This window comes from Barbatula barbatula, assembly GCF_947034865.1.
Source record: "Barbatula barbatula genome assembly, chromosome: 17".
Lineage (NCBI taxonomy): Eukaryota > Metazoa > Chordata > Actinopteri > Cypriniformes > Nemacheilidae > Barbatula > Barbatula barbatula.
This window is the reverse complement of record NC_136780.1, coordinates 13,634,223-13,660,148: the sequence shown is the minus strand read 5'-3', so window position 1 is coordinate 13,660,148 and position 25,926 is coordinate 13,634,223. Positions and strand designations below refer to the sequence as shown.

The 25,926-nt window shown below is 43.1% G+C and overlaps 3 protein-coding genes across 3 annotated transcripts; 2 read left to right on the top strand and 1 right to left on the bottom strand.

Annotated features, from left to right (window-relative positions):
• Positions 1 to 794: 794 nt before the first annotated feature.
• Positions 795 to 13,551, bottom strand: etv7 (ETS variant transcription factor 7). Its single transcript, XM_079478067.1, has 8 exons — positions 13,324 to 13,551; positions 12,719 to 12,824; positions 12,220 to 12,384; positions 12,011 to 12,130; positions 2,912 to 3,076; positions 2,512 to 2,654; positions 2,261 to 2,361; positions 795 to 1,590 (listed from the first exon to the last, which is right to left on the bottom strand). The coding sequence occupies exons 1-8, from the start codon at positions 13,357 to 13,359 to the stop codon at positions 1,407 to 1,409; spliced, it is 1,020 nt and encodes a 339-aa protein (XP_079334193.1). The 5' UTR covers positions 13,360 to 13,551; the 3' UTR covers positions 795 to 1,406.
• Positions 13,552 to 20,092: 6,541 nt separating this feature from the next.
• LOC306907164 (putative methyltransferase YdaC) lies at positions 20,093 to 22,283 on the top strand. Its single transcript, XM_079479085.1, has 2 exons — positions 20,093 to 20,841; positions 21,587 to 22,283. Exons 1-2 carry the CDS (start codon positions 20,406 to 20,408, stop codon positions 21,781 to 21,783), a joined length of 633 nt encoding a protein of 210 aa, XP_079335211.1. The 5' UTR covers positions 20,093 to 20,405; the 3' UTR covers positions 21,784 to 22,283.
• A 361-nt stretch (positions 22,284 to 22,644) lies between these two features.
• On the top strand, positions 22,645 to 24,543 carry LOC306906690 (SCAN domain-containing protein 3-like; the record flags this gene model as incomplete). Its single annotated transcript, XM_079478290.1, has 1 exon — positions 22,645 to 24,543. The coding sequence occupies one exon, from the start codon at positions 22,645 to 22,647 to the stop codon at positions 24,541 to 24,543; it is 1,899 nt and encodes a 632-aa protein (XP_079334416.1).
• Positions 24,544 to 25,926: the final 1,383 nt, after the last annotated feature.

The window sequence follows — 25,926 nt, the reverse complement described above, 5'->3', positions numbered from 1 at the left end:
TTTTTATAATGTAAAAATTCACAAGAGGAACTGATTAAAATGTAAAATTTAAAAAAAGTTCTGGTTAAACTCGATATGGGTGTCGTTTCTGCCTGGGACAATCGCCAAACAACAAACCCCCATCCCTACGAAACTTTATTGTAAAGTATATGACTTGATTAGAATCAATATGATTTTAATGTTTAATTGTTTTATGCCTTTTAGGATATATCGTACATAAAAATATATAATTCGCTTTAAATGTCAGTTTTAGTTATCGCATATAACAGATTTGAATACACAGATTATTAACAAATTAATACCATTAGGCGCGTCATTTCAACTGGGGACAAGGGGGACATGTCCCCTATAATTTTCTAAATACAAACTAAATCTTTTAATACAAACTTGGTTTTGCGTATTCGTTGTTTCGCTAGTCTATATTAAGCTGTTTTCTTATAATGGACTATGGGACTCGTTCGTTTAACAACCACTTGTGTTTATGACAAGGCTTGACAGAAATGTGGGCTTCCTTTAGGTACGTTGAACCTTGTAAAGAAAATCATCCGGCTCGTCTCCTCCCTACCGCAGATTCAGGTTTACATTGCATTCTTTCCTCCGTTTCTCAGTCAATACTGGCATTACCCCTTCATAAACATAAACTTTTACTACATATTACATTTTACATTTAGCAGACGCTTTTATCCAAAGCTCGGGATTTGCAGAGCAATAAGCGATATGTCATAAAAGAGCAATACATTAGGTGCTAATACAGAGTCACTAGTTTCACTATAAAGCGACAGAATAAAACACTGTGTGGTTTCATGGTTTAATAAATTTAAACAATCAAAAACGATGCAAAACATAGGTATTTTGAGTTTGTGATAGTGAATTTCCCATATGGAGAATGTTACTTGCTTGCCCTCCATCCTCACTTCATGCAGAAATGCCATTATTTCATGGATTTTGTATCACCATAGTGCCTAAACATGTGTAAATGCAGGAACTAGATCTCAAACCAAACTTACACCCCCTGCCATTACGTATTTACTAAATACACAAAAAACAACAATGCTACTGTTAAGTTTCAACCTGAGTGAGAATTTCATGTTTTCATTTCAAATATATCAACTTAAAAAAAATCTAAACCATCAAAAGAAAATAGAAACTGTATCATATTTGCTTGTATTAAAAAATAGTGTTGTTTACTTTAGATTTACTGAAAGCCTCATTCCGGCTAACCCCCACTTCTAAACAAGATAAGAGTTGCATGCTGCCACTCTGAAAAGAGTGACGTGGCTCTAAAGTTAAGCAGCTCCTGATGCCTTCCCCTTACAGCAATAATTAATATTCACACTGATGGAAGATCAGAGTTCATTGTGAACCATTCCAAAAGCTCATGTTGAATCAGAATGTGAAGGTATTTTTCACGGGAGTGGTGATATGCTGAAGTTATGTTCAGAGCAGGGGCTCAAGGAGGTGGGGGACGATTCAGGCGATACTTCTAGAACATCTTCTCTGTTGTCGGGGGAGGCAGGACTGTCAGGAGACTCTGAAGGTTCTGCACGATCTGACCTGCTTTGCATTATTTCATCAGGGGTCTTGAGAAACCTGCGACACAGAAAGGTTCGAGGGCCAGAGGATAAATATCCGAGCAGTGAAGTGTGAAATGGTGAGAGATTGTAGAGAGTTTGTGCCCAAATGGTGAATTACAAGAAATGTGAGCGCCCCCTAGTGTGAGTTAAAAGAACTGTAGGTTTGTCAATTCATAAAAAGCAGATTGTTTTTAAACACTTTTGATTTATTTTGATTGACTTTATTCTACAATAAGTTTGTCATCATTTACGCACAGTGGAAAATCTGGTCAAACGTATTCTTTATTAATACTTAAGACTAAGTTAAGTCATTAAAACTATGCATTAATGCAAACTATTATCTGCAAAATAAACTTTTATAATTTAGCTTTTTTTTTAACATACATCATTTCACCTCCCTCAACCGTTTTCATGAGATGCATCCAGAAATATTTTCAAAATAAAAAATGTTTTTCTCAAAAGCTTATTAAAAGTCAAACTTAAAAGTGGTAAAATACAGTATGTACCATTTACATCAATCAATTAAATCATTTATCAAATTTATCAGCAGTATTACAACATTAATACAAATAACCAACTGTAGATGATTGTAAATTCCATTGACTGACAACTACTGTATAGTAAACCACAATTACAAGTACAAACAATACATGTATTTTAAAAGACTGTTAAGTGTCTCCACTTACCGGAAGAGTAATCTCTGCCCTGTCTCTTTTTTGATAATGTTGAGTTTGTAGTAATGACGCAGTGCTCTAGACATTTTCTCATATGTCATGTTGACCCTGTTCTGCAAAAACCAAACCAATAAATGCAAATATTGTTTATGCGTTTAGCTCTTTTCAAAGTAAGCTTTTTTTACTGGGAAATGAAACCATGATTTTTGCTTTGCTAGCATCAATAGCACACATATAAAAACAAGACCGGTCTCTCTTGTTACCTTGTGGTATCCCCAAAGTCGTGCTAGTCCATTGGGATCCACCACCCTGAAGGTCATGGTCTTTGGGTCCTCCCAGCGAATGTAGGCCTCATACCTACTGTCTGACAGCAGGTGGTACACGTAGTCCCATAAGAGCTTACAGTCTGATAACAAAATGAGGTGATCGGTAGATTATATTGCAATATGAGAGACTAGAGAACAATTGTATACATACAGTAAATGTACTGTATATGAGATAGATCTATTTAGCTAAAAATAAATAAAATATAAATAAAAATTAAGCGCTGTCTTTGTTCATTCATTACTCTTCATTTACAAGGAGAGCAAGCTTGTTTTGCCACTGGGATAATTATAATAGAAGTATCATCTAATTGTTACAATTGTTTGAAACAACATGTACCTGGAATCTTTCCATTTGCTTCAGATGTGTGTGCGGTGTGTCCAGTTCTTTCTGCTTTATTTGACAGATTGAGTGGTTCATCTTTAGAAAAAAGATCTGGGGGTTTTCTTACATTGTGTGTAGGCTTCTGCTGCATAGTTTCCTTAAGAGAATGATGAGATGGTCCTGCATAATAGAGATCGAATTAAAGTTATGAAAACCGAAATTGAAGTTTTTTAAGTTTGTGACAGACATCAACTATTCCATATCCTACATAAGATGAAATAGGTGATCTGTCAAACCCAAAGATTGCTGCAATACGTTAAGGTGAATGTGTTCAGTTAACCCAACAATCGGTCAACAGACGTATACATTTACAATCTGTCTCGGATGTTGCATATGCAGTTTTTTTATAATTCTCAAATTTGCACTTACAATACAGTTGAAAAGTTAAGGTGCACTTAGAATAATAGCTTGCTATGGATTAAACACAAATGGATTGTTGTTGTTATAAATCTAGACTTGTAAAAATGTACACAGTAAAATATGTACAAAATTTTTATGTAAAAAGAATGTAAAAAAAAACGACAGTAAAGGCCTATTAATTGGTTAATATATGCAGTAAATAAAAGTAAATAAATTCTCTGGGGCTAAAGCATGCTCGGTGGTAGTGGTTAGAGCATGCTCCTCAGTGGTTAATGCATACTCAGTGGTAGTGGTTAGAGAATGCTCCTCAGTGGTTAATGCATACTCAGTGGTAGTGGTTAATGCATACTCAGAGGTAGTGGTTAGAGCATGCTCAGTGGTAGTGGTTAGAGCATGCTCAGTGGTAGTGGTTAGAGCATGCTCCTCAGTGGTTAATGCATACTCAGTGGTAGTGGTTAATGCATACTCAGTGGTAGTGGTTAGAGCATGCTCAGTGGTAGTGGTTAGAGCATGCTCCTCAGTGGTTAGAGTATGCTCAATGGAAGTGGTTAGAGCATGCTAAGTGGTAGTGGTTGGGGTATACTCAGTGGTAGTGGTTAGAGCATGTTTCTCAGTGGTAGTGGTTGGAGCATGCTCAGTGGTAGTGGTTGGAGCATGCTCAGTGGTAGTGGTTGGAGCATGCTCCTCAGTTTTTATGCATACTCAGTGGTAGTGGTTAGAGCATGTTTCTCAGTGGTAGTGGTTAGAGCATACTCAGTGGTAGTGGTTAGAGCATGTTTCTCAGTGGTAGTGGTTGGAGCATGCTCAGTGGTAGTGGTTGGAGCATGCTCAGTGGTAGTGGTTGGAGCATGCTCAGTGGTAGTGGTTAGAGCATGCTCAGTGGTAGTGGTTGGGGCATGCTCAGTGGTAGTGGTTAGAGCATGTTTCTCAATGGTAGTGGTTAGAGCATGCTCCTCAGTGGTTGGAGCATGCTCAATGGTAGTGGTTAGATTATGCTCAGTGGTAGTGGTTAGAGCATGTTTCTCAATGGTAGTGGTTAGAGCATGCTCCTCAGTGGTTAGAGCATGCTTCTCATTGGTAGTGGTTGGAGCATGCTCAGTGGTAGTGGTTGGAGCATGCTCAGTGGTAGTGATTGGAGCATGCTCCACAGTGGTTACAGCATGCTCAGTGGTAGTGATTGGAGCATGCTCAGTGGTAGTGATTGGAGCATGCTCCTCAGTGGTTGGACCATGCTCCTCAGTGGTTGGAGCATGCTCAGTGGTAGTGGTTGGAGCATGCTCAGTGGTAGTGGTTAGAGCATGCTCAGTGGTAGTGGTTAGAGCATGCTCAGTGGTAGTAGTTAGAGAATGCTCCTCAGTGGTTAGAGCATGCTCAGTGGTAGTGGTTAGAGCATGCTCAGTGGTAGTGGTTGGAGCATGCTCAGTGGTAGTGGTTGGAGCATGCTCAGTGGTAGTGGTTAGAGCATGCTCCTCAGTGTTTAGAGCATGCTCAGTGGTAGTGGTTGGAGCATGCTCAGTGGTAGTCGTTAGAGCATGCTCAGTGGTAGTGGTTGGAGCATGCTCAGTGGTAGTGGTTAGAGCATGCTCCTCAGTGGTTACAGCATGCTCAGTGGTAGTGATTGTAGCATGCTCAGTGGTAGTGATTGGAGCATGCTCCTCAGTGGTTACAGCATGCTCAGTGGTAGTGATTGGAGCATGCTCAGTGGTAGTGATTGGAGCATGCTCCTCAGTGGTTGGAGCATGCTCCTCAGTGGTTGGAGCATGCTCAGTGGTAGTGGTTGGAGCATGCTCAGTGGTAGTGGTTAGAGCATGCTCAGTGGTAGTGGTTAGAGCATGCTCAGTGGTAGTGGTTAGAGCATGCTCAGTGGTAGTAGTTAGAGAATGCTCCTCAGTGGTTAGAGCAGGCTCAGTGGTAGTGGTTAGAGCATGCTCAGTGGTAGTGGTTGGAGCATGCTCAGTGGTAGTGGTTAGAGCATGCTCAGTGGTAGTGGTTAGAGCATGCTCAGTGGTAGTGGTTGGGGCATGCTCAGTGGTAGTGGTTGGAGCATGCTCAGTGGTAGTGGTTAGAGCATGTTTCTCAGTGGTAGTGGTTGGAGCATGCTCAGTGGTAGTGGTTGGAGCATGCTCAGTGGAAGTGATTGGAGCATGCTCAGTGGTAGTGATTGGAGCATGCTCCTTAGTGGTTGGAGCATGCTCAGTGGTAGTGGTTAGAGCATGCTCAGTGGTAGTGGTTAGAGCATGTTTCTCAGTGGTTTATGCATACTCAGTGGTAGTGGTTAGAGCATGTTTCTCAGTGGTAGTGGTTGGAGCATGCTCAGTGGTAGTGGTTGGAGCATGCTCAGTGGTAGTGATTGGAGCATGTTCAGTGGTAGTGATTGGAGCATGCTCCTCAGTGGTTGGAGCATGCTCAGTGGTAGTGGTTGGAGCATGCTCAGTGGTAGTGGTTAGAGCATGCTCAGTGGTAGTAGTTAGAGAATGCTCCTCAGTGGTTAGAGCATGCTCAGTGGTAGTGGTTAGAGCATGCTCAGTGGTAGTGGTTAGAGCATGCTCAGTGGTAGTGGTTGGAGCATGCTCAGTGGTAGTGGTTGGAGCATGCTCCTCAGTGGTTAGAGCATGCTCAGTGGTAGTGGTTAGAGCATGCTCAGTGGTAGTGTTTGGAGCATGCTCAGTGGTAGTAGTTAGAGAATGCTCCTCAGTGGTTAGAGCATGCTCAGTGGTAGTGGTTAGAGCATGCTCAGTGGTAGTGGTTGGAGCATGCTCAGTGGTAGTGGTTGGAGCATGCTCAGTGGTAGTGGTTGGAGCATGCTCAGTGGTAGTGGTTGGAGCATGCTCAGTTGCAGTGGTTGGGGTATGCTCAGTGGTAGTGGTTAGAGCATGCTCAGTGGTAGTGGTTAGAGCATGCTCAGTGGTAGTGGTTGGAGCATGCTCAGTGGTTAGAGCATTCTCAGTGGTAGTCGTTAGAGAATGCTCCTCAGTGGTTAGAGCATGCTCAGTGGTAGTGGTTGGAGCATGCTCAGTGGTAGTGGTTGGGGCATGCTCAGTGGTAGTGGTTGGAGCATGCTCAGTGGTAGTGGTTGGAGCATGCTCAGTGGTAGTAGTTAGAGAATGCTCCTCAGTGGTTAGAGCATGCTTAGTGGTAGTGGTTGGAGCATGCTCAGTGGTAGTGGTTGGGGCATGCTCAGTGGTAGTGGTTGGAGCATGCTCAGTGGTAGTGGTTAGAGCATGCTCAGTGGTAGTAGTTAGAGAATGCTCCTCAGTGGTTAGAGCATGCTCAGTGGTAGTGGTTAGAGCATGCTCAGTGGTAGTGGTTAGAGCATGCTCAGTGGTAGTGGTTGGAGCATGCTCAGTGGTAGTGGTTGGAGCATGCTCCTCAGTGGTTAGAGCATGCTCAGTGGTAGTGGTTAGAGCATGCTCAGTGGTAGTGTTTGGAGCATGCTCAGTGGTAGTAGTTAGAGAATGCTCCTCAGTGGTTAGAGCATGCTCAGTGGTAGTGGTTAGAGCATGCTCAGTGGTAGTGGTTGGAGCATGCTCAGTGGTAGTGGTTGGAGCATGCTCAGTGGTAGTGGTTGGAGCATGCTCAGTGGTAGTGGTTGGAGCATGCTCAGTTGCAGTGGTTGGGGTATGCTCAGTGGTAGTGGTTAGAGCATGCTCAGTGGTAGTGGTTAGAGCATGCTCAGTGGTAGTGGTTGGAGCATGCTCAGTGGTTAGAGCATTCTCAGTGGTAGTCGTTAGAGAATGCTCCTCAGTGGTTAGAGCATGCTCAGTGGTAGTGGTTGGAGCATGCTCAGTGGTAGTGGTTGGGGCATGCTCAGTGGTAGTGGTTGGAGCATGCTCAGTGGTAGTGGTTGGAGCATGCTCAGTGGTAGTAGTTAGAGAATGCTCCTCAGTGGTTAGAGCATGCTTAGTGGTAGTGGTTGGAGCATGCTCAGTGGTAGTGGTTGGGGCATGCTCAGTGGTAGTGGTTAGAGCATACTCAGTGGTAGTGGTTAGAGCATGCTCAGTGGTAGTAGTTAGAGAATGCTCCTCAGTGGTTAGAGCATGCTCAGTGGTAGTGGTTGGAGTATGCTCAGTGGTAGTGGTTGGGGCATGCTCAGTGGTAGTGGTTGGAGCATGCTCAGTGGTAGTGGTTGGAGCATGCTCAGTGGTAGTAGTTAGAGAATGCTCCTCAGTGGTTAGAGCATGCTCAGTGGTAGTGGTTAGAGCATGCTCAGTGGTAGTGGTTAGAGCATGCTCAGTGGTAGTAGTTAGAGAATGCTCCTCAGTGGTTAGAGCATGCTCAGTGGTAGTGGTTAGAGCATGCTCAGTGGTAGTGGTTAGAGCATGCTCAGTGGTAGTAGTTAGAGAATGCTCCTCAGTGGTTAGAGCATGCTCAGTGGTAGTGGTTAGAGCATGCTCAGTGGTAGTGGTTAGAGCATGCTCCTCAATGGTTAGAGCATGCTCAGTGGTAGTGGTTAGAGCATGCTCAGTGGTAGTGGTTGGAGCATGCTCAGTGGTAGTGATTGGAGCATGTTCAGTGGTAGTGATTGGAGCATGCTCCTCAGTGGTTGGAGCATGCTCAGTGGTAGTGGTTAGAGCATGCTCAGTGGTAGTGGTTGGAGCATGCTCAGTGGTAGTGGTTGGAGCATGCTCAGTGGTAGTGGTTGGAGCATGCTCAGTGGTAGTGGTTGGGGCATGCTCAGTGGTAGTGGTTAGAGCATGCTCAGTGGTAGTGGTTAGAGCATGCTCAGTGGTAGTGGTTAGAGCATGCTCAGTGGTAGTGGTTGGGGTATGCTCAGTGGTAGTGGTTAGAGCATGCTCAGTGGTAGTGGTTAGAGCATGCTCAGTGGTAGTGGTTGGAGCATGCTCAATGGTAGTGGTTAGAGCATGCTCAGTGGTAGTGGTTAGAGCATGCTCAGTGGTAGTGGTTAGAGCATGCTCAGTGGTAGTAGTTAGAGAATGCTCCTCAGTGGTTAGAGCATGCTCAGTGGTAGTGGTTGGAGCATGCTCAGTGGTAGTGGTTAGAGCAAGCTCAGTGGTAGTGGTTAGAGCAGGCTCCTCAGTGGTTAGCGCATGCTCAGTGGTAGTGGTTAGAGCATGCTCAGTGGTAGTGGTTGGAGCATGCTCAGTGGTAGTGGTTGGAGCATGCTCAGTGGTAGTGGTTAGAGCATGCTCAGTGGTAGTGGTTGGAGCATGCTCAGTGGTAGTGGTTAGAGCATGCTCAGTGGTAGTGGTTAGAGAATGCTCCACATTGGTTAATGCATGCTCAGTGGTAGTGGTTAGAGAATGCTCCTCATTGGTTAATGAATGCTCAGTGGTAGTGGTTAGAGAATGCTCCTCAGTGGTTAGAGCATGCTCAGTGGTAGTGGTTAGAGAATGCTCCTCAGTGGTTAGAGCATGCTCAGTGGTAGTGGTTAGAGAATGCTCCTCATTGGTTAATGCATGCTCAGTGGTAGTGGTTAGAGCATGCTCAGTGGTAGTGGTAAGAGCATGCTCAGTGGTAGTGGTTGGAGCATGCTCAGTGGTAGTGGTTAGAGCATGCTCAGTGGTAGTGGTTAGAGAATGCTCCTCATTGGTTAATGCATGCTCAGTGGTAGTGGTTAGAGAATGCTCCTCATTGGTTAATGCATGCTCAGTGGTAGTGGTTAGAGAATGCTCCTCAGTGGTTAGAGCATGCTCAGTGGTAGTGGTTAGAGAATGCTCCTCAGTGGTTAATGCATGCTCAGTGGTAGTGGTTAGAGAATGCTCCTCATTGGTTAATGCATGCTCAGTGGTAGTGGTTAGAGAATGCTCCTCAGTGGTTAGAGCATGCTCAGTGGTAGTGGTTAGAGAATGCTCCTCAGTGGTTAGAGCATGCTCAGTGGTAGTGGTTGGAGCATGCTCAGTGGTAGTGGTTAGAGCATGTTTCTCAGTGGTAGTGGTTGGAGCATGCTCAGTGGTAGTGGTTGGAGCATGCTCAGTGGTAGTGGTTAGAGCATGTTTCTCAGTGGTAGTGGTTGGAGCATGCTCAGTGGTAGTGATTGGAGCATGCTCAGTGGTAGTGATTGGAGCATGCTCAGTGTTAGTGGTTGGAGCATGCTCAGTGGTAGTGGTTAGAGCATGTTTCTCAGTGGTAGTGGTTGGGGTATGCTCAGTGGTAGTGGTTAGAGCATGCTCAGTGGTAGTGGTTAAAGCATGTTTCTCAGTGGTAGTGGTTGGAGCATGCTCAGTGGTAGTGGTTGGAGCATGCTCAGTGGTAGTGGTTGGAGCATGCTCAGTGGTAGTGGTTGGAGCATGCTCAGTGGTAGTGGTTGGAGCATGCTCAGTGGTAGTGGTTGGAGCATGCTCAGTGGTAGTGGTTAGAGCATGCTCAGTGGTAGTGGTTGGAGCATGCTCAGTGGTAGTTGTTGGAGCATGCTCAGTGGCAGTGGTTGGAGCATGCTCAGTGGTAGTGGTTGGAGCATGCTCAGTGGTAGTGGTTGGGGCATGCTCAGTGGTAGTGGTTAGAGCATGCTCAGTGGTAGTGGTTAGAGCATGCTCAGTGGTAGTGGTTGGAGCATGCTCAGTGGTAGTTGTTGGAGCATGCTCAGTGGCAGTGGTTGGAGCATGCTCAGTGGTAGTGGTTGGAGCATGCTCAGTGGTAGTGGTTGGAGCATGCTCAGTGGTAGTGGTTGGGGTATGCTCAGTGGTAGTGGTTAGAGCATGCTCAGTGGTAGTGGTTGGAGCATGCTCAGTGGTAGTGGTTGGAGCATGCTCAGTGGTAGTGGTAAGAGCATGCTCAGTGGTAGTGGTTGGGGTATGCTCAGTGGCAGTGGTTGGAGCATGCTCAGTGGTAGTGGTTGGAGCATGCTCAGTGGTAGTGGTTGGGGCATGCTCAGTGGTAGTGGTTGGGGTATGCTCAGTGGTAGTGGTTAGAGCATGCTCAGTGGTAGTGGTTAGAGCATGCTCAGTGGTAGTGGTTGGAGCATGCTCAGTGGTAGTTGTTGGAGCATGCTCAGTGGCAGTGGTTGGAGCATGCTCAGTGTTAGTGGTTGGAGCATGCTCAGTGGTAGTGGTTGGAGCATGCTCAGTGGTAGTGGTTAGAGCATGCTCAGAGGTAGTGGTTAGAGCATGTTTCTCAGTGGTAGTGGTTAGAGCATGCTCAGTGGTAGTGGTTAGAGCATGCTCAGTGGTAGTGGTTGGAGCATGCTCAGTGGTAGTGGTTGGAGCATGCTCAGTGGTAGTGGTAAGAGCATGCTCAGTGGTAGTGGTTGGGGTATGCTCAGTGGTAGTGGTTAGAGCATGTTTCTCAGTGGTAGTGGTTGGAGCATGCTCAGTGGTAGTAGTTGGAGCATGCTCAGTGGTAGTGGTTAGAGCATGCTCAGTGGTAGTGGTTAGAGCATGTTTCTCAGTGGTAGTGGTTGGAGCATGCTCAGTGGTAGTGGTTAGAGCATGCTCAGTGGTAGTGGTTGGAAGCATCGAGTGTATATGTATGTGTGAGAGTTTGATAGATGTGTGTGTGTGTGCAGAGTGTATGTGCGAATGTTGTATAGGTGTGTTTGCACGCATCGAGTTTATATGAATGCGTGAAAAAGTGTACATGCATGCATTACTAACATAACATGTATTGGATTTCACATTATTGCGCACATGTGTTTGCTTGAACATCCAATACTGTATATGTGAGAAATGTGTGTACTGTATGCACGCTTTTATACATGTATTCATAAGCGCAGTTTCATTAAAACCCTATATGGTGCCTCATACCTGTAGGCTACACTATAACCTTTGTTGTTTAAAGCAAAGTTTTTGCTGTTTTTTGTCTCGTTACCATCAAATTGTTTTGCACTCTTGTGTGCACAATTGTATTTTTATCTACAAAACTAATAATAGGCATTTCAACGTACACCTTCAGATCAAGGGTTTTATGAGAAACATTTTGTTAATGAAGATAGTTTAAGTCACCTCAAACTATCTTCATAAACGAAATCTTCTAAGATCTGGAGACTTTTTTTGCATTCAAAATTCCATATGTCCCGTAGATGTTCACTGTTAACAGATAATCTTGTTCTCTCCTGGCTGTGATCTGTGCTCCAGCCAGCTGCTTATACTCCAGAGTTTGGATTCACAGGACAAACAGGGACAGGAGAGGGAGCTGTTACACAGTTACAGAATGTACTTTATTTACAGCTATAGCAGATCAATAACACGTTTTAATATCAATACACACTAAGCCTGAATGTATCTGTATAGATATTATTGTTTATCCGTATAAGTGTATTTGTTTGCACTGTGATATTTTGTTTTCATTTTTTTCAGAGAGAACAGGTAGGTGTGATTAAGCCACACCCACTGACACCTGCTCTATTTACTTTGAAACCAGGAAGTCACCTCATGCACAAAGGAATTGTAGCCATTTAACCCCATATTGTCCATTTGAACACATCAGCATTTTTATAAGTTGCCGAAAAGCGGAACTGATATAAAATGTGCATTCATTATGGTATAACTATGAAAACACTGAAAAGTATTGATGGGAAAAGCAGCATTTCTCTTTCTGCTTATTGTGTTTCATGAAGGCTGATTTGATCTCCTTTTTGGCACTTGCTTAAGGAGACAGTTTAACAAAATGTTCATTGATAAATTACAGATCACCTTTATGGACTATATTCAGCTCGCAGAATTCTCTCTCAAATAGACATTTTAATTTCACGGACCAGCCTGTTAAATGCTACAAAGAAAAGAGAATACTGTAGGTCACCTGCCGTCCCAGGTGAGCCGAGCATCTGTTGCGACTGTGTGTTGCAGCTGGACGGAGGGCTGAAAAGGGCACATCTTCTCTGCTGCTTTACGTGTTGAAGAAGTTCATATAGGACATCACCTGTTCTCAATGCATCCAAAAACAATGCAGTTATTATGAGGGTCTTTAACAAAATGAGTAAGTGTGACTGAATAACTAGTCTTACAGACCAGAGCTGGGACAGCGCAGACGGAAGTCTTCTTTGGTGAGAAGGCAAAGTGCTTTTCCATTCATCTCGAATGCTTGGTGATCGGAACGCCGCAAAGAATACTCCCTATATGCCCAGCGCAGCCAGTGATTCACATCTTCCTTATTCCACAGGGAGGGATTTATCCCTGCACATTACAAAACCAAACACACGTCAGATGGTTTGTTCACCCTCATCATGTCATTCCAAACCTGTGTGGGTGTCTTTTTGTCCAGGAAAACAAAAGTTATTTTGCAGAATGTCCAATCTACACTTTTGAAAGGCCGACCCTCATTTCAAATTTGCCGCAGGCACCAGAGTTGAACATGCACAAGCTTGAAAGCTTTTTGAGTGGTGCTGCTTCCAACATCTTGTTGGAATTTCACTTGTTCAAGTTACATATAGTTGACATTCTGTAAAATAGGTCAATTTGTATCCTATGTAATAAATTTAAAGTGAAGTTTTTTTATGTGGGAGCATACGCAGTCTTCCAGGTAGCTTGCAGAGTTCGTCTGAAACAGCTACATATGGGGAGGGAAAGGCATTCTGAGGATCAGACAGAACTGGAGGTCCGTCTCCATTAAAGCTCTGTTAGGGGCAAGACATGAAAACAAACATTTTTATATAAAAAATTTATCTTTTACTGTCTGTAATGCAAATTTGACCTTAAAAGGAATAAAGATCGGTGCTTTTTCACCCGTTTACAAAACTGATATGACTGCTTTTACTTTCCTGTATCAAAACACTGATACATCAATGCACACAGCAAAAGTGAAAGTAAATCTGAGACACGCAACAGTTTTTATTTTCAATTTTGAAGTGACGCATAATTTGTTGACGCATAATATGTTGAAAACTAAAAAAATGGATACATCTGACGAACGGGACAACTTTGGAGAGAATTTAATTTGTCAAATGATTGTAAAATTTAAGTTTAATGTCATGCAAGGTTAATTGAGCAGCTTTTTGTGTTGATGTACTAAGTATTTTATTTCGTTTTCAACCGGGGCAATATATAAGAATGAATATAGATTACGTGAACGCACTTTAACGTGACATGACTGCGTGTTTACCTAAGATAACTTACCTTCTTCAAAGGTGGCGGTGAGGAAGCGTCATTCATGTTATTCTATTTCAATATGAGACAAACTCTTCAAGATGTTCGCTGATATGAACTGGTTGACATATACAGCACGTAAGAACGCATTTACAATCGCATGAAGACGCAGTTTAGAAGAGCTGAGTTTTGTCTTATGTGGATCGCCTGCGATATTAAGAATCCTTCCGGGAAATGAAAACGAAAGAGACCGGATCTGTGAGAGGGTGTGTGCACTTCAAATAACTCAAACAGTAGGCTACTTCAGGAAAAGGAGACTCGAGCGCTGTGGGGTTACACTGTCTGGGGCACACTTTATGAAGAAGTTATCTCGTGTGAACGTATAAGCAACATGTATCGTTACAAAATCGTATATGAGGGATCAAAAGCAATTTTATTAAACGCTTTCATTTACACTAATGTACGAAAATAAAGAGTCAGTTCGCCCGACTGCACACGCTGCGCGCGATCGATGTTTCACTGGAAGGTTAGCTGCATAGTTGCAAAAAGGTGTGAACAATTGCTATCTTGTCCCCTCGGTTTCGATTAAACCATTAGTTATAAATAAGCTCATATTATTATTATTCGCTATTTAGCCTATGTTTGAACAAAAAGGCCTAATCTAATTCCAGTAGGCTATACAAAAATGCATAAAACACAGTTGCGGGAATAAAGCGTAGAATACATCGACTGCAGTTTTATTACAGTAGGCCTATTTTGTCAATCCTAGACTCCAGCAGTTTGTGCCTTTACTCAATAAGTGTTTCACCTCAGACACAAATCATTTTTAACTTGTTTGAATAAAGGACGAAGACATCAAATTTATTTATATGGCCACCATGCCATAATTTATATATATATATATATATATTCCAAAGCGGGACATTATTTGGCCACTATATTTTGAGACTTAAACTCTGTTCCAATGGTCCAAACATTCAATAGGCATATTGATTACTACTTCTGTAGGAATTTCTATACATATCATCTTGTAATGTATAACAATAATAACATGGTGAACAGGAACGTTGATACTAATGGCAAAAAAGGACTAAGCAAGGCTGTCATTTTTATCCATCTGTCATTTTCAATATTATAACAAATCACTTTGGAAATATTTTCCTAAACAACTGTGTGCTTGAAAAAAAGAAGCCTGTCAAGTAATTATTTACAATACAAAACATTTACAGCTATAGCCCTAATATTTCTGAAATACGTTACAGGTAAACATCAATGTACTGTAGGGAAATGGAACACCTTTCACACTTCAGGATTCTTTTCTTTAAACCCTGCAGCCAAACATTGTTATGTCAGAACATTTTGAGATTTCATTGAGGGAAAAATATATTCGACTTTGTTTTTGGGACATGTGTAATTGAGAAAACAGCAACTGTGGAGCACCGCTCGCAAAAGCCCCTGGCTCAAAATGGAGCATAAGATGATGTTCCATGCATGGAAGAGCTTGCTGTGAGCCTGCACATTCTACGGGATCAGATTGGCACACTTCTTGCAGTTGGATACAGGCAGCAAGTGTCCAGGGCTGTTCTTCAGTACGGAATGTGCAGATGCATAATATCCAACAAAAATATTACCTCAGATTTAATGCATGTGACAATCGTTTAAAACAACCCGCCTATCACCTCTAGGTCATCTCCAGTGTGGAAAGCAAACAAATGCTGACTGTGATTATATAGTGTTTGCTTTAAGAGAAGGTACATCGTCATTTTGCTCTGACCAGATGGACTCGTTGTCATAAATTCAGGAGTTAATTCTGCACCCATGAATGTAATGCAATGCATACAGTCAGAGCACACAGTTTTAGATGCAGGGCTTTGGGCAGTGTCATGCAAGACATAAATGAGCATGAATGTCAATTCCATTCAAATGGAAAACAACCAAGCATGAATGGCCTAATGTCTAAAAATTCCAGAACCAGGAATATCACCCCCTTTTCTTGTGTGAACATAATTTCACTCAGATCACGTCATTGATGAGTTTTGTGTCTTCTGTCTTGTGCTGGTTCATTGTGGTTGTTGGGGGAGTTCCTATGTTTTGTTAGTTTAGTCTAGTGTAGTTTATGTTAAAAGTTAATTTGAGTCTTGTTTAAGTGTAGTTAGTCTTAGTCCTGTCCTGTCTTGTCATGTAATTTTTTCCCCCTGTTTTACATTTATATTTACATATAGTCATTTAGCAGACGCTTTTATCCAAAGCGACTTACAAAGAGTTCGGGGAGCAATAAGCGATATGTCATACAAAGAGCAATAGTACAATAGGTGCTAATACAAAGTTACTAGTTTCAACAAAAGCTAGACCACTACCTGTTGGGAGAGAGAGGGTTAGTGCAATTGTTTTTTGTTTGTCAAGTATTTGCCGAGGAGGTGTATTTTAAGAAGTTTTTTGAAGGTTGTGAGAGATGTGGTTGACCAGACCGCATTTGGAATAATGTTCCACCAGGAAGGAGTTGTGAAGGAGAATGAGCGGGAAAGGGATTTAGTGCCCTTATGAGAAGGCATTACAAGGCGCGGCTCGTTTGCTGAACGCAAGGTTTTTGATGGGGTGTAGGATTGTAGTAGGGTGTGAAAGTGATCCAGTGATAGTCCTGTATGCAAACATCAGTGACTTGAATCTGATCCGGGCTTCAACCGGTAGCCAGTGGAGAGAGATGAAAAGGGGTGTCACATGAGCCCTTTTGGTCTGTTGGAAGATGAGGGGTGCTGCTGTGTTCTGAACCACCTGAAGTGGTTTGATAGCCTTTGCAGGAAGACCAGCAAGGAGAACATTGCAGTAGTCCAACCTTGAGATGACCAGGGCCTGGACAAGGAGTTATGCTGCATGCTCAGTGAGGTAGGGTCTAACCTTGCGAATGTTAATTAAGGCATATCGGCATGATCGCGTTGTCTTTGCAATGTGATCATTGAAGGACAGCTGTTCATCAAATATGACTCTGAGGTTCCTGGCTGATTCGGAGGGAGTGATAGTGTAATTGCCAAACTGGATAGTGAGATCGTGTTGGATCGTGGGGTGTGCCTGAAACACAAGTAGTTCTGTCTTGGTCAGGTTCAGTTGCAGGTGATGCTCTTTCATCCAAGCTGAGATGTTATCTAGGCAGGCTATTATGCGAGCTGCTACAGTGGTATCGTCTGGGTGAAACGAGATGTAGATCTGGGTGTAATCAGCATAACAGTGATACGAGAAGCCGTGTGCCCATATGATGGATCCTAAGGATATCATGTAGATGGAAAAAAGCTGCGGTCCAAGCACCGATCCCTAAGGGACCCCAATGAACAGATGGTGAGCAGTGGACAGCGAGCCCCTCTATGACGCCTTGAATGATCTGCCGGAGAGGTAGGATTGGAACCAGCGGAGAGGGGAGCCTGAGATTCCTAAGGATGACAGGGTTGCAAGCAGTATCTGGTGATTGACCGTGTCAAACGCTGCAGATAGATCTAGCAGAATCATGACCAAGGATTTGGATTCCACCTTGGCTAGCCGCAGTGCTTCTGTGACCGACAGCAGTGCAGTCTCAGTGGAGTGGTTTGTTTTGAAGACAGACTGCTTGCCATCCAGTAGATTGTTCTGGGCTAGGTATGAGGAAACTTGGTTGAATACTGCCAAAATTATTAACAAAGAGCAGCTTCTGTTCAATACACCATGACATCAGCCATTGATTAAGCGAAAATAGTCTACTGAACTTTTCAGTCCCTCGTCGATAGGTAGGAAGCGAACCTGATGCGATGATCCTCGCCGTGGGTGATGCATTGCGTACAGTCTCGATCAGACTCCTGAAGTCCCTCTTCAGGATCTCTGACTGCCGCATCCTGATGTCGTTCACCCCCGCATGTTGCATGACAGCTCCGACGTTAGCGTTGTTGTGGTGAAGGGCGGAGCCGGTGGCGTGAGTGATCGTTGCAATCAGCTGTACGCACACCAGTCCCGTATCTCTCACGGAGGAGATCGGGAGCTTAAAAGGATGACCGGCAGGACTGTTGGCGAGAGAGGAGCGGGCAAGGACATTGTGTTAAGTTTCGACCGTGAGGTGGCTTTACTTCCGTGTTTATTGTTTGTTTATTTTTAATTAAAGTTTTATTGTTTAAATGTCCGCCGGGTTCCCGCCTCCTTCCTTCCCTTCTATGGAACTTCTATGGAAAACAGGTACCTGTGCAGAGACATCAAGAACACGAGCGCCAGGAAAAACAATGAGTGCACACCTTACCATTAGTGGAGGAAGCACGAACATTCCGGACGATTGTGTCTCCGATGACCACAGCGTTGCATTCTGTCTTACAGAGTGTGGCAAAGCGGTTCCTGGTCGGGATCTCGAAGACCGGTGGCGGCAGTTGAGTTTGAAAGAGCTCCGACTCAAACCATGCGCTCTCAGCAAACAGGAAGTGACGTAATCCAAATGACTTGGAATTTTATGTCCACAATAATAGCTCCAGCGTGCCTCTATAGACCAGGTTTGAATTGGTCTATTGCACAGTCTATTTTCTGCTCCTCAAAATCCAATATGCCAACAATTCTCCTGAACATCTTTAGACCAGCACACCCATGGGTCCACAAATTAGCACAATTTAAAACAACGCGGTGCAGGATGGGAAAATGAGAGCTGCATTGGGCCGAAACGAGCAAAAACACTTGCGCTGCTCCTTGCACCGCATTGTGCCAGGTGTACGATTAGGCCTTAAATCTGATCACAAATGCTTTACTTTTTTTACTTTTCCAATTAACAGACGCAATGAAAAAATACAAAGGCACAAGAATGAGAAAACAAGCAGATTAATTTCCAAGTAATCTGAAGCAATAAAACAATGGAATTAAAACAGAATGAGAATAATATTTTGAGAGATTTCAGGCTGGCTTCAGAGCTGCTCGTTTATGAGTGACTCATGATTTATTGATGGCTGAGGATGCAGGTGAATGGTACGTTTTAGTATCATTCGATTTGACTGCAGCCTTTGATATTATGGACCACTCTATTGTAATGAACACATTGAATAGATGGGTCAGGGTTTTGGGGATGGCGTTGGATTGGTTTGTGTCTTTTTTATTAAATAGGAGATTTGTAAAGGGACATTTTGGAGGCAGTCTTTGCCCGGGAGGGTGTGGGACGAGGGCGGGTGGCCCATGGTGGTTTGCCCGTGGGGGCCATTGGCAGGGTAGTGTCCGGGGTACAGAGTCCTTGGGTATGGGAAAGACAGAGTGGCCAGGCTGGGCGGGCACAGAAGACGGGACAAACAAGGACATGACCAGGCTGGAAGAAGTACCTGGGCTCCAAGGCTAAGGAAAAGAGTTCAATGAGGGCATGGAGGCCACCAAAGAGGGTCCAGGTGCTGCAGGAGAGGCTGGAACCGGCATGGTGGCCAGGACAAGACGGAGATCGGAACAGAACATGCTGCAGCAGACACACAGGCGGGGACAGGCAATTCAGCCGAGTGGTGGCTTTTGATGCCTGCGGCTCTTGAGTGGCCTCCGGAGGGGGCTGCTGCTGAGTGGTGGTGGCTTTGTTCCTCCTCCTCTTCCTCCTGGGCCAGGCTGTTGAGTTCACGGCCGGTTGAGGGACTGTGGCAGGGAGAATGGTTGGCACGTCAAGGAAGCATCTGACGCCAACTCCCACGACTCCCTTCTTCCGTGTATTGCCACATTGAGTTCCTGGTGGAACAGAGTCGGTGGGCCCGGAGGCTGACGGCACGGAGTCCTTCAGCGTGGCGACTGCCCCAACACGCCCCTCCGGGATCAGGGACAATTAGGTAGGAGGTGCGACATCGGTTGTGGCCCCGGACTCATGCCGGTCCATGGCGAACTTTACCACACCAATGTAGCCCAGGGGCCTCATCCTCCTCATCTCCACAGGCGTGAGGGGCTCCTCAAGGCAACCGCTGAAGATGGTTGTTAGTTCCGCCTCGTTTAATCCCATCAGACCTTCCCTCACCAGAAACTCCAAGGTGAACAACCGCACAGCGATATCCCCTTGCCGGAGACAGCAGGAACTCTGGGCGGTTTGTTCTGTCATGGTATGTGGATAGAACCCAAGCACAGACAATGAAAGGGTTAACGAAATACTTTTAATATACAATAAACTCAAAACAACAAGAACCACAAGAAAATAAACTAAAACTTGACAGAGTCACTGACTAGACTTTACTTAACTTTAATGACAGGGACAGGGTATCATGACGAATGATGTAGCCTCATGCACAGAGGTATCAGGAAAAAATAAACCACAAGAGACAGAAAAAACAGGGCATTTTATAAGGGATCAAATCAAGAAGGGAAGGGAACAGTTGAGGGACAGTAATGAGGAAACGACAGGGCGGGAACAAAGATGAGACCGGAGAGAGTGCATGGCATGCCAAACCAACAATGCCATCTCTCTCTCCACACAAAACATGTAGGACTGTCATGATCCTGCCACAAGACTCCAAAAGTTGAGGCAGAATCATGGCAGGTGGTAAAAAGATTGGGTGTTTATTTTGATACTAATATAAACTTTGAGTTTCATGTAAAGAATTTGGTTCAGTCTTATTTTAATTTTAAGAAATATTTCTAAAGTGAAATGGTTTTTGGAATTTTAAATACACAGAGAAGCTCGGTGAAATAAGGGCTCCTAAACTATGGAATAGTTTGCCTAGGTATATCAGAGCATCTGATTTTGTGGTTTTTTAAAAGAATGTCAACTGAAAGCATGTATGGATTTGCTTTAAGGAGTGTGGGCTCTTCTGGAATGTATGTTGCGTAAATTCACTGTGGAAGGCTATCTAGAGGACTGAATTTCGCTGAATCTGGCACGAGATAAGATGCAAACGTACAGTAGTCAGACAAACCTCTACATCGTGATTTTTATTCAATATCCTTTTTTTACATCTGTTTATATTTTTCATCTGAAACCGTGTTTTTTTAATCTCTTAAATTAAATGAATCTGTTAAAAATTTAATTAAATTTCAGTTGTAATTTTTCAATTGTTTGTTAGTGTTATGCCGTTTATTCACCTATGTTATATAATAATACATTTGCCGGTGGATATCTTGCATAATTGCTAACGTTTGTCTTCACTGAATTTTTCTTTTGTTCAGAAATGCTGGCTAAAAACGTGGGCAAACAACTGGGTCACCCCACTGTTTCACTAACTGGATGGCTGGTGACTAAGTTCCTAAAATGGCACAACCACATATTGGATGAGAATGCCGTGAAACTGAGCAACATACAACCTGACGAGACGGTACTCGAAGTGGGTCATGGTCCGGGCATTGGTCTGCAGTCGGCCAACCAACTCCTGACGGGTGCCAAAGGGAAGCTGATCGGGGTTGACTACTCCGAATACATGCACCGGATGGCCAGTGAGCGTATGATCGAGGAGATAACTAAAGGAAAGGTCACGCTGTATTTCACTGATTTGATGTCCATGCCGGTTGAGGAAAACAGTATTGATAGGGTGTTTCACTGCAACTGTTATTACTTCTGGCCGGATCTGAAAGCGGGGGCGAGTGCGATTCACAAAGTAATGAAACCAGGTGAGAGTCATATTTTGTGTTTAAGATATTTGTCATACAGTTGAAATAACAAAAGACGCAGTGTTCTTGTAGTATTTTCATAATTTTCCTTAGGTGTTATATATGAATGAGGTGTGTTATATACAGTTTTTACACATTTATTATATGATTTTAAAGAATGTGACCACAAATTTGACCAAGATTTATTTAGGAAATTAACAGTTTGTTGGTTCAGCTAAATGTAACCTGATTGCTTTACCATTCCATAAATTAAAATTCAAACAAAGACTTACAATTTAAGATCATTTATACCACAAAACCGAGTTCAGTGGTTATAATTTCAGATTTCAAAATTGACAGTAATACCACAAAAGCTTGTCAGCTTGTTTTCAGGCTTAAAACAACAATGAGTAAAATGCTTGAATCTTAATTTATGGGTGAACAGTCCCCTTATCTTGTATTGACAAGAACAAAGAGGATTTCACATTACTCACAAATTTCAAGAATTGTCCGCATTCTAAAATAATAGAAAAGGCTAAAGGGGACAGCTGCCCTCCTATATAATAACATATTGTGTAGTACGTGTAGTAACATATTTTTGCCGGAGAATTTGAACGCAAACTGGTGTGAGCTTTTAGTAAAACATGATGAACAGGGAAAACATTTACATTGTTTGGAATGAATCAAATAATTAACAATTTTAAGCATAGTGGATTTTACAGTAAATATAGCAGTACGAAGAAGTTTTTTTGTGTGTGTCATTTAGGTGGACTTATGGTTACAACGCTGAGATTGAATAGCTTGAAGAAAGCAGCTTCTTTGAACGTGCTCACCGGAGACAAATGGCGCCCTGATGTCTATATGGAAGCCCTGAAGTCCTCCGGATTCACAGATGTCCGCATGGAGAACAGAAGTGACAATCTCATTCCTTTTCAGGCTATTTTTGCCAATGCTGTGAAGTAAAGAGAGAGAATGGGGTGTCAATGGTAAAGAAAATTGTTAACACAAAAATGAACATGCTGTAATAACTTACCCTCATGCCATCCTAGGTGCATTTTAGTTCCTTTCTTCATCCAGTTATTTTAAATAATATCCTGTCTACTCTTTGTTATTCTTTTGACTTGGGGCAGTGTTTTGAAGCTCCAAAAAGCACACCTGTCAATTAAAAAAGTCTTTAATGCATTTAAAAAAATTATTTATGTATTACGAATTAATGTAAGGAAACAAATTTAAGTAAACTTATTAGAAACATTCTGTCATCATTTGATCACCCTCGGGTTGTTTCAAACCTGTATTAATTCCCCATTCACAGTATTTATTTTTCCTACTATGGCAGTAAATGGGGGATGAGATCTGTTTGGTTACTGACATTCTTCAGAATATCTTCGTTTGTGTTTAGCAGAACAAAGACATTGATACATGATGATGACAGATTTCAAAGATTTGGGTGAACTGTCCCTTAGGCCAGTAGTTCCCAAAGTGTGGGTCGCGACCCCCCGGGGGGTCGCGGAGTGGGGTGCGGGGGTCGCGAGATGATTTACAGAAACTTAATTTTTTTTTAAATGTTAAAAAAGGTTGTAATGATGCGAGTATAAATTTAGGATAATTTAAATAAACTGGAAATAAAACTGTGTTTGCTCCGATTAATTATGACAGTGTGACGGTGTCAATCACAATTTACAGCACAACGACATGCGCTAGCTAGCTAGATGCAGATTTGGTGTTTTGCTAAACAGCGATCGGTCTATTTTGAGTCTATATCGGTCTAACTTGATAAAAAAAATGAAACGGTGGTTATTATCATCGAAAGAGAAGGGAGCAGAGATGCCTGCTGATGAGAGAGCGGGATCAGCAGAAAATACAGAGGGCAGAGAAGAGGATGAGCCGCCAGGACTACCCTCCACCTCTGGAAGGGCAGGCCGCCAAACCCGTGCCCCGCAAACGGACCATCCCTCCTCGAAAGCCAGAAAATACAGAGAGGAATACATAAACTATGGTTTCACGTGCATTGTTATAAATCAGGTACAACACCCTCAATGCGTTGTGTGCTCCGAAGTCCTCGCACATGAGAGTCTGAAGCCCGTGAAAATGCAGAGACACCTGAACACCAAACACCCCAGCCTCACAGGTAAACCCACTGACTTTTTCCGCAGAAAGGAGAAAGAGTTACAGGGACAAAAAAAAGTCATTTTTAAACAAACAGCTATCCCCACTAAAGCTCAGAAGGCTTCATATGAAGTGGCATATTTAATTGCACGGACCAAAAAGCCACACACCATTGGAGAAACTTTAATCAAACCAGCAGCAATAGTTATGAGTCGCGTCATGCATGGAGATAAACTGGCCGCTGAGCTGGAACAAGTGCCGCTCTCTGATGGGACTGTATCCCGCCGCATTACAGACATGGCTCAGGATATCAAGTGTCAACTGATTGACAGAGTGAAGAAGAGTGGGAGGTACGCCTTACAATTGGATGAATCCACAGACGTGTCCAGCACCGCTCAACTCCTTGTATTTGTCAGATATATTTTTGAGGGGAAACTAAATGAGGAAATGTTATTTTGTACGCAACTGGAGGGATCATGCACGGGCGAGGACATTTTCAATAAGCTGGACAGCAAACTTAAAGATAATGGACTATCTTGGGGCGAGTGCATATCAGTGTGCACAGACGGAGCTGGGGCAATGCTGGGGAAAAAGAAAGGACTAAAGGCACGAGTCCTTCAAGTTGCACCTCACCTCAATTTCACGCACTGCATCATACACAGAGAAGCCCTCGCGTGCAAAACCCTGAATGCGGAGTTTAAACATGTTCTTGACACTGCTGTGAAGATTGTTAATTACATAAAATCACGTCCACTGAACACACGACTGTTTTCCACTCTATGTAATGAAATGGGATCAGAGCACAAAGGCCTGCTCCTACACACAGAAGTCAGGTGGCTGTCGCGAGGAAATGTGCTGAGACGCCTGTACGAGCTGCGGGATGAGGTGCGCATTTTCCTCACAGACCAAAGATCCCCACTTGCTGAGCATCTGTCTGATGCTGACTGGGTGACAAGACTGGCATATTTGTCATGTATTTTTGAAAAACTCAACGGACTAAATGTGTCCCTGCAAGGTGAAAACACAAACATCTTGTACCTTAATGATAAAGTGCAGGCATTTGCGAGAAAGCTGGTGCGTTGGAGAGAGAGAGTGGAAATGGGACGCATAGACATGTTTTCTGACCTGGAAGAATTTTTGGAGGAAAATGCACTCAGTGTTAACAGCATCAAGGCGTCTATTACGGCTCACCTTCAGTCCCTTTTGGATCACTTTCATAAGTATTTCCCTGAAGGAGACGCTCCCGACCAATATGACTGGATAAGGTCACCATTTAATGTAACCATGGCAAATCATCTGGCATCAGATATGGAAGATGCGCTGATAGAACTTTCAACCGATCGAACCCTGAGGACGGCATTTGACGGCAAGACGCTGGATGAGTTCTGGGTTTCTGTCGCGCTGGAATACCCACAGTTGTCGAAAGCCGCGTTGGATGTACTCATGCAATTTGGCTCAACTTATTTATGCGAAAAGACATTCTCCGCGCTGACTTACATTAAGAACAAACACAGGTCACGGCTTAACGTGGAAGATGATCTGCGGGTGGCGATCTCCAAAATTGAACCTAGAGTGGACCTGCTTTGCTCCGCGCACAGCGCCCACCCATCACATTAGGCATTTTTGCTGAATTCAAATTTATTGTTGTATGCGTGTTATAGGCAGCTTGTTTGTATTCTGTCTGCATTTCACAGTTATGGATCTATTTGTTTTTGTCCATAATTTGTTAATAAAATAGCCTGGCTTAGAGATTGTGTTCCTTTTTGTTTTAATTCTGTCAGTATGTAACCAAATCGCAAATCCTCACAAGCTGTCGGAGGGAAACACAGAGAGGAGAAAGGAGGGGGGGGGGGGGGTCGCGGGTCGTCAGCAGTCTAATATTGGGGGTCGCGGTCTGAAAAGTTTGGGAACCCCTGCCTTAGGCCACAAGTCAAACATGGCCTAACTTACCCCACTCCCATGAAATTTCTGAACTGTATTAGATATTGTGAAATAAAGATGAATTAAACAGGTGTTCAGTTTTGCAAATGACACTCACAATATGTTATTTTAGACACCTTTAATAACAGTACAAAAATCACTCATGCTATATTAGCTAGTGTTTTAAGTTTTAAAACTTATTTCTAAATCAACATTTAACATGTTTTTTACAATAGAGGTAAAAAATAAATGTAAACAATATCATATAGCCTATATATAATGAATTAGTCCTGAAAACAGTGTCAATGGATACTGCACCAGAAAATAAAAATGTTGTCATCATACTCGCCCTCAGATTGTTCCGAACTTCTATCAATTTCTTTGTTTTGCTGAACACACAGGAAGAGATTTAAAGAATGTCAGAGCTCAGCCCCGTTTACTGCCAAAGTATGGAAAATAAATACTGCGGGAGTCAAATGGGGGTGAGACTTGACAATCTTCAGATATTATGAAATAAGAAATGTACACGCGTAGAATCTGAGGGTGAGTAGCCTAAATTATGACAGAATTAGCATTTTTAGCTGAAGTATCCCTTTAAGCTGTGGTTAAAACTGTTCGAACCAGTAACAACAAATAAATAAAGTTAAGCCAAAGGCTAGTTACTGAGATACAAAATTATAAACCCCAGGGCGAAGGACCGTGATCCAACTACAACACCCATCATGCATCCGGAGAAAACCCGCGAGTATTGTTGCCAAGTATTGGTTTTTAAACCTCCCGCAGATGTTTTCACCCCGCGAAGATGTTGCATAAACTATACTTGACTGAAATGTTTGTATTGAAATATTGTAGTCTAACTAAATGTATATTCTATAAATAATACATTTTAATGACCGATGTTGACGATGAGACACGGAAAGCATTTCTTGTGAGGCGTGCTGCTGTGTCCGCGTTGAACACCGTTATATCCCTATAGTTAGCTACTTAATAATACAAACGTGTTTAAATATGAATAAAATGATGTGTTTTAGTTATGAATCTTTGGGTTGGTGTCATTGGGTTAGTTTTGATTGGCCAATG